Source organism: Catharus ustulatus, chromosome 29 (assembly GCF_009819885.2).
Source record: "Catharus ustulatus isolate bCatUst1 chromosome 29, bCatUst1.pri.v2, whole genome shotgun sequence".
Taxonomy (NCBI): Eukaryota; Metazoa; Chordata; class Aves; order Passeriformes; family Turdidae; genus Catharus; species Catharus ustulatus.
Window position 1 is genome coordinate 2,730,096 of NC_046249.1, and position 8,419 is coordinate 2,738,514.

The window sequence follows — 8,419 nt, forward strand, 5'->3', positions numbered from 1 at the left end:
TTCCGGGGATGCCAAGGCGTCCCTGAGAGCGTTGGAGTGTGACCAGGGAGTGTTTGGGCTGTCCCCGAGGGTGTTGGGATGCCAGAGGGTGTTGGGGTGTGTCCTCGGGAATGTCCCAGGGGGTGTTTGGGGTGTCCCCGAGGGTGTGGGATGTGCCTGGAAGGAGGGCAGGGAGTGTTTGTGGTGTCCCAGGAGGTGTTTGGGGTGTCCTGAGGGTGCTGGGGTGTCCCCGAGGGTGTTGGGGTGTGCCTGGAAGGGGTGTCAGGGGGTGTTTGGGGTGTCCCAGGGGGTGTTTGGGGTGTGCCATGGGGCTGGCAGGGGGTGTTTGGGGTGTCCCCGAAGGTGTTGGGGTCCCAGGGGGTGTTTGGGGTGTGTTGATGGTGTGGGGGTGTGTCCGGGAGGGGTCCCAGTGGGTGTTTGGGGTGTCCCCGAGGGTGTTGGGGTGTGCCCGAAGGTGTTTGGAGTGTGCCAGGGGGTGTTTGTGGTGTGCCCCGGGGTTGTTGGGGTGTCCCAGGGGGTGTTTGGGGTGTCCTGAGGGTGTTTGGGGTGTCCCAGGGGATGTTTGGGGTGTCCCAGGGGGTGTTTGGGGTGTCCCAGGGGATGCCAAGGTGTCCCCGAGGGTGTTGGGGTGTCCCAAGGGGTGTTTGGGGGTGTGCTGGGGGTGTTTGGGGTGTTCCAAGGGGTGTTTGGGGTGTCCCAGGGGGTGTTGGGGCGCCAGGGGGTATTGGGGTGTGCCCACGGGGATGTCCCAGGGGGTGTTGGGGTGTCCCAGGGGGTGTTTGGGGTGTCCCCGAAGGTGTTGGGGTGTGCCTGGGAGGGGGGCAGGGAGTGTTTGGGGTGTCCCAGGAGGTGTTTGGTGTGTCCTGAGGGTGCTGGGGTGTCCCCGAGGGTGTTGGGGTGTGCCTGGAAGGGGTGTCAGGGGGTGTTTGTGGTGTCCCAGGGGGTGTGGGGTGTCCCCGAGGGTGTTGGGGTGTGCCTGGGAGTGGTCCCAGGGGGTGTTTGGGGTGTCCTGAGGGTGTTGGGGTGTGCCCGGGAGGGGTCCCCGAGGATGTGGGGGTGTGCCCAGGGAGTGTTTGGGGTGTCCCAGGGGGTGTTTGGGGTGTCCCCGGATGTTTTTGGGGTGTGACCAGGGGGTGTTTGGGGTCTCCTAGGGTGTGTTTGGGGTGTCCCAGGGATGTTTGCGGTGTCCCAGGGGGTGTTTGGGGTGTGCCGGGGGGGGACAGGGGGTGTTTGGGGTGTCCCCATGGCATTCAGGCTGTCCCCAGGGGTGTCACACTGTCCCCACGGGTGTCACACTGTCCCCACGGGACTCAGGCTGTTCCCAGCCATACCGGCTGTCCCCAGGGCTGTCCCGCTGTCCCCATGGCTGTCCCGCTGTCCCCCGCTGTCCCCCCGCTCACCTGACGCTGCTGCAGACCTGCTCGGGGCTCTGCCGCTGCTCCCCGGCGATGCGCAGCATGTCCAGCACGGCCAGGCTCAGGCACTGCTCCTGCGAGGGCAGGCTCAGCCCCACGGACACGCGGCCCCCGATGAAATCGCTGCGGGACTGGGGGGACACGAGGCTCAGGTGTCCCCCGAGACCCCCGAGCCGTGCTCGTGTCACCCTGGGTGTCACATCCCGCCCAGGCGCAGGGGACAGAGGGACCCGATCCGGGGTGAACCGTGCTCGCTGTGGGGCGGCCACGAGCGGCTCCAGGGGAGGAGGAGGAGGAGGAGAGGGGTCAGAGCACCCCAAAAAGACCCCCTGGCATCCCCTGATGGGCTCTGGGGGTACGGGAGGAGGAGGAGGACGAGAGGGAAAAGGAGGAGGAAGAGGAGAAGAAGAGGGGTCAGAACATCCCAGAAACACCTCGAGGATGAGGCACCGGGAGCTGGAGAGGAGAAAGAGGAGGAGGAGGAAGAGGAGGAGAGGGATCAGAACATCCCAAAACGAACCCCTGGCATCCCTTGATGGGCACAGGAGGAGAGGAGGAGGAGGAAAAGGAGGAGGAAGAGGAGAAGGAGAGAGGCCAGAACATCCCAGAAACACCTCGAGGATGAGGCACCAGGAGCTGGAGAGGAGGAGAAGGAGGAGACGAGGAGGAGGAAGGCAGGAGAGGGGTCAGAACACCCCAAAAAGACCCCCCGGCATCGCCTGATGGGCTCTGGAAGCGCTCCGGGGGCACGGGAGGAAAAGGAGGAGGAGGAGGAGAGGAAGAGGAGGAGGAGGACGAGACGGAAAAGGAGGAGGAAAAGGAGAAGGAGAGGGGTCAGAACATCCCAGGAACACCTTCAGGATGAGGCACCGGGAGCTGGAGAGGAGGAGGAGGAGGAGAGGAGGGATCAGAACATCCCAAAAGGACCCCCCGGCATCGCCTGATGGGAGTTGGAGAGGAGGAGAGGGAAAAGGAGGAGGAAGAGGAAGAGGAGAAGGAGAGGAGTCAGAACATCCCAGAAACACCTCGAGGATGAGGCACCGGGAGCTGGAGAGGAGGAGGAGGAGGAGAGGGATCAGAGCACCCCAAAAAGACCCCCCGGCATCTCTCTGGGAGAGCTCTGGGGGCACAGGAGGAAGAGGAGGAGAGGGAAAAGGAGGAGGAAGAGGAGAAGGAGAAGGCTCAGAACATCAAAGGAGGAGCTGGAGAGGAGGAGAAGGAGGAGACGAGGAGGAGGAGAGCAGGAGAGGGATCAGAACACCCCAAAAGGAACCCCCGACATCTCCTGATGGGAGGACGAGAGAAGGAGAAGGAGAAGGAGAAGGAGGAGAAGGATCAGAACACCCAAAAAGGACCCCCCGGTTTCCCCTGACGGGAGGAGGAGAGGGAAAACGAGGAGGAAAAGGAGAAGGAGAGGGCTCAGAACATCCCAGGAACACCTCGAGGATGAGGCATCGGCAGTTGGAGAGGAGGAGGAGGAGGAGGAGGAGGAGGAGGAGGAGGAGGAGGAGAAGGAGAAGGAGAAGGAGAAGGAGAAGGAGAAGGAGAAGGAGAAGGAGAAGGAGAAGGAGAAGGAGAAGGAGAAGGAGAAGGAGAAGGAGAAGGAGAAGGAGAAGGAGAAGGAGAAGGAGAAGGATCAGAACACTCCGAAAGGACCCCCTGGCATCCCCTGATGGGAGGACGAGAGGGAAAAGGAGGAGGAAAAGGAGAAGGAGAGAGGTCAGAACATCCCAGAAACACCTCGAGGATGAGGCATCGGCAGTTGGAGAGGAGGAGGAGGAGGAGGAGGAGGAGGAGGAGGAGGAGGAGGAGAAGGAGAAGGAGAAGGAGAAGGAGAAGGAGAAGGAGAAGGAGAAGGAGAAGGAGAAGGAGAAGGAGAAGGAGAAGGAGAAGGAGAAGGAGAAGGAGAAGGAGAAGGAGGAGAAGGATCAGAACACCCCAAAAGGACGCCCCGGTATCCCCTGACGGGAGGAGGAAAAGGAAAACGAGGAGGAAAAGGAGAAGGAGAGAGGCCAGAACATCCTAAAAACACCTCGAGGATGAGGCAGCGGGAGCTGGAGAGGAGGAGGAGGAGGAGGAGAGGAGGAGGAAGGCTCACCTGGGCGAACAGGTAATCGATGACCGGGTAGTCCAGGACGGGGCTGGCGCGGTCGTTGAGCAGCTGGAAGCGGTGGGACTGTCCCAGCCCGCACCAGTTGGGGAAGAAGAACCTGGCGGGGACAGGAGGGGTCTCAGCGCGACCCCAAATCTGGGGAGGGGTCACAGGGGGCAGGGGGGGCTGTACCTGATCCTGTAAACCACGAGCTGGCTGCAGGACTCGTCCACGCTGAAGACGTGGCTGGGGGGGAACCAACAGCTCAGGTCCTCGGTGGCCAGGGCGAAGAGGGGGTGGCACACGGGCAGCACGCCTGGGGACACACAGAGGGGCTGGCAGAGAGTCTGGGGACGGGCTGAGACCCCAAATACACATCAGGGACCCCAAAAATACAGCCGGGATCCCAAACACACACAGGGACCCCAAACACACATCAGGGACCCCAGACACACACAGGGACCACAAAAATACAGCCAGACCCCAAACACAGCCAGACCCCAAACACACAGCCAGGATCACAAACACAGGGACCCCAAAAATACAGCCAGGGACCTCAAACACACAGCCAGGACCCCAAACACACACAGGGACCCCAAAAATACAGCCGGGATCACAAACCCACAGCCAGACCCTGAACACACAGCAAGGATCACAAACACAGCCAGGATCCTAAATCCACAGCCAGGGACCCCAAACACACAGCCAGGGACTCCAGAAATACAGCCAGACCCTAAACCCACAGCCAGGATCCCAAACACACAGCCAGAGTCACAAATCCACAGACAGGATCCCAAAAACACAGCCGGGATCACAAACACACACAGGGACCCCAACACACACAGGGACCCCAAAAACACAACCAGACCCTGAACACACAGCCGGGATCACAAACACACACGGACCCCAAAAATACAGCCGGACCCTAAACACAGCCAGGATCACAAACACATAGACAGGACCCCAAACACACACAGGGACCTCAAACACGCAGCTGGGATCCTAAACACACACCAGGGACACAAACACACACAGGGACCCCAAAAATACAGCCAGGATCCCAAACACACAGCCAGGGTCACAAACACACAACCAGGATCTTAAATCCACAGTCAGACCCTGAATCCACAGCCAGACCCCAAACCCCCAGCTGGGATTCAGGATCCCACTTTGATGATAAGTATAGAACCCCAAACCCATTGCCAGGACCCCAAATCACCCCAAAAAACACATTCCCACACCCCAAATCCCATCCCCACACCCAAACCCCAATCCCCACACCCAAACCCCATTCCCACACCCAAACCCCCATCCCTACACCCTCCAAACCCCATGCCCAGCCCCCAAACCCCCTAAACCCCAATCCCACATCCATAACCCCCATCCCATCCCCCAAGTCCTATCCACACCCCCCATAAATCCCCCTCCCCACCCCCCAAACCCCCATCCCCACACCCCAAAGTCCCATCCCCCCCACAGACCCCCTCCCCACCCCCTAAACCCCAATCCACATCCATAACCTCCATTCCCACCCCATTCCCACACCCCCTAAACCCCCTCCCCACCCCCTAAACCCCCTCCCCACCCTCCAAACCCCCCTCCCCATCCCCCAAACCCCATTCTCACACCCCGAACCACCCCTCCCCACACCCTCCAGACCCCTTCCCCACCCCCCAGACCCCCTCTCCACACCCCAAACCCCAATCCCACATCCATAACCACCCTCCCCATCCCCAAACCCCCATCCCCACACCCCCCAAACCCCATCCCCAGCCTCCAAACCCCCTCCCCACCCCCTAAACCCCAATCCACATCCATAACTGCATTCTCGCCCCATCGCCACACCCTCCAGACCCCCTGCCCAATCCCCAAACCCCAATCCACATCCAAAACCTCCATCCCCACACCCCCCAGACCCCCTCCCCACCCCCTAAACCCCATTCTCATACCCCAAACCCCCTCCCCACCCCATATCCCCCCTCCCCACCCCCCTCCCCTCTCACCGCACGCCTTGGCCGCTCTCACGCACAGCTCCTCGGCCGTGTACTCCCCGCAGGGGAAGCTGAGCGTGCCCGGGGCGCTGCGGGGGTCGCGCCGGGGGCCGGGGGCTCGGTGGTACAGCAGCACCTGCAGGGGACCCCCCTCGGCAGAGGACAGGCTGCTCGAACGGCCGCAGATCAGCGGGGTCTCATCGCCCAGAGGGGCCATGCTGGGGCTGCAAGGGAACGGGGGGGTCGGGGGGGGGTTGGGGTTTGTTATGGGGTTTGTTCTGGGGGCTGGGCTGGGGGCTGGGCTGGGCTCAATCCCTGCTCCAGCCCCCATTTCTATCCTGGATCCATCTCAGCTCCATTCCCAATATCTGTCTCGGATCCATCCTATTCCCACCCCCAAAATCCCATTCCCACACTCAGAACCCCATTCCACCTCGAAAACCCCATATCCACACCTAGAACCCCATCCCCAAACCCCATTCCCACACCCCAAACCCCATCCCCACCCCCAAAATCCCATTCCCAGACCCAGAACCCAATACTCAAACCCCATATCCACACCCAGAACCCCATTCTCACACCCAAAATCCCTTCCCACACTCAAAACCCCATCTCCACCCCCAAAATCCCATCCCTACACTCAGAACCCAATACTCAAACCCCATTCTCACATCCCAAACCCCATCCCCACACCCCAAACCACATTCCCACGCCCAGAATCCCATTCCCACCCCCAAAACCCAATACTCAAACCCCATTCCCACACCCACAACCCCAGTCTCATACCCAAAATCCCTTCCCACACTCAAAACCCCATCCCCACCCCCAAAATCCCATTCCCACACCCGTAACACCCCATTCCCACATCCCAAACCCCATTCCCACATCCCAAACCCCATTCCCACATCCCAAACCCCATTCCCACATCCCAAATCCCATTCCACCTCCAAAACCCAATACCCAAACCCCATTCCCACACCCAGAACCCCATATCCACACCCCAAACCCCATTCCCACCCCTACAACCCCATATCCATCCCCCAAACCCTGCATCCTCACGCCCAAAACCCCATCCACACCCTCAAAATCCCATTCCCATACCCAGAACACTCCATTCCCACATCCCAAACCCCATTCCACCCCCAAAACCCAAACACCATTCCCACACCCAGAAACCCATTCCCACACCCATCCCAGCTCCATCCCAGTTCCCATCCCAGTTCCCATCCCAGCTCTATCCCAGTTCCATCCCAGTTCCCATCCCAGTTCCCATCCCAGCTCCATCCCAGTTCCATCCCAGCTCCATCCCAGTTCCATCCCAGTTCCCATCCCAGTTCCCATCCCAGTTCCATCCCAGCTCCATCCCAGTTCCCATCCCAGTTCCCATCCCAGCTCCATCCCAGTTCCATCCCAGCTCCATCCCAGTTCCATCCCAGTTCCCATCCCAGTTCCCATCCCAGTTCCATCCCAGCTCCATCCCAGCTCCATCCCAGCTCCATCCCAGTTCCATCCCGGCTCCATCCCGGTTCTATCCCTGCTCTATCCCGGTTCTATCCCTGCTCTATCCCGGTTCTATCCCGGTCCTATCTCGGTTCTATCCCGGTTCCATCCGCACTCCCCGCCCCCCCGGACCCCCCCGGTACCTGTGCCGTGCCGGGGTCTCTCTGCGGGGCTGGGTTGGGGGTCCCGGCCGAGCTGCGCTGTCCAATCCGGGTTCTGGGGCTGCGTAGGCGGCTGCGAGCAGAGCAGAGATAAAAATCCCCCGAGTGACTTCCTTCCTGCCCGAGGGCTCCTGGGCGGGCGGCTTCCTGCCCGGGGAGGGGGGACAGAACGCGACACCCCAGGGTGCTGCCACTGGGGTGCTGGGACGGGGAAGGGCTGAAATCCCGGGCACCCCCGGGTACCCCTTTGGTATCCCCGGGTACCTTTGCGGCACCCCTGGGTACCTTTGGGACACCCCCGGGTACTCCTTGGACACCCCCGGGTACCCCTTGGACACCCCCGGGCACCCCTTTGGCACCCCCGGTACCTTTTGGGCACCCCCAGGTTCCCCTTGGACACCCCAGTTCCCCTCTGAGACACCCGGTTACCCTTTTGAGACCCCAATTCCCCTTTGAGCACCCCCGGTACCTTTGGGGCACAGCCAGGTACCCCTCTGAGCACCCCGGGTTCCCCTTGGACACCCCCAGGGTACATTTTGGACACCTCTGAGTATCCCTTTGGTACCCCTGGGTTCCCCTTGGACACCCCCAGTATCTTTTGGACATCCCCGATACCTTTTGGGCACCCCCGGGTACCCCCTTGAGATACCCCCGGCACCTTTGGGGCACCCCCAGTTCCCCTTGAACACTCCCGGGTACCCCTGTGGCACCCCCAGTCCCCCTTTGTCACCCTCGGTACCTTTTGGGCACCCCCAGTTCCCTTTGGGCACCCCCGGGTACGTTTTGAGACCCCAATTCCCCCTTGAGACCCCCCCCCCAGTACCTTTGGGGCACCCCCAATTCCCCTTTGTCACCCCCGGGTTCCCTTTGGACACGCCCAGGGTACCTTTTGGACATCCCCGGGTACCCCCTGGGCACACCTGGGTACCCCTTTGACACCCCCAGTTCCCTTTTGAGACCCCAATTCCCCCTTGAGACCCGCCCCCCGCTACCTTTTGGGCACCCCCAGTCCCCCTTTGTCATCCCCAGTTCCCCTTTGTCACCTCGGGTACCCCTCTGAGCACCCCCAGTTCCATTTTGAGACCCCAATTCCCCTTTGAGACCCCCCCCCGGTATCTTTGGGGTACCCCTGGGTACCCCTTTGTCACCCCTGGGTACCCCTGGTACCTTTTGGGTACCCCCAGTTCCCTTTTGAGACCCCAATTCCCCCTTGCCCCCACCCCAGGTACCCCTGTGGCACCCCCAGTTCCCCTTTGACAC

The 8,419-nt window shown here is 61.3% G+C and overlaps 1 protein-coding gene across 1 annotated transcript in view; it reads right to left on the reverse strand.

Annotated features, from left to right (window-relative positions):
- JAK3 (Janus kinase 3) overlaps positions 1-7,224 on the reverse strand; it is a 33,843-nt gene extending 26,619 nt beyond the window's left edge. Inside the window, exons 1-5 of the mRNA XM_033081910.1 lie at positions 7,142-7,224; positions 5,511-5,722; positions 3,700-3,823; positions 3,514-3,625; positions 1,401-1,546 (exon numbers count right to left, since the gene is read on the reverse strand). Coding sequence (XP_032937801.1) covers positions 1,401-1,546; positions 3,514-3,625; positions 3,700-3,823; positions 5,511-5,715 — 587 coding nt within the window. The 5' untranslated portion in view covers positions 5,716-5,722; positions 7,142-7,224. The remainder of the gene's footprint in view (positions 1-1,400; positions 1,547-3,513; positions 3,626-3,699; positions 3,824-5,510; positions 5,723-7,141) is intronic.
- Between the last annotated feature and the right edge of the window lie 1,195 nt (positions 7,225-8,419).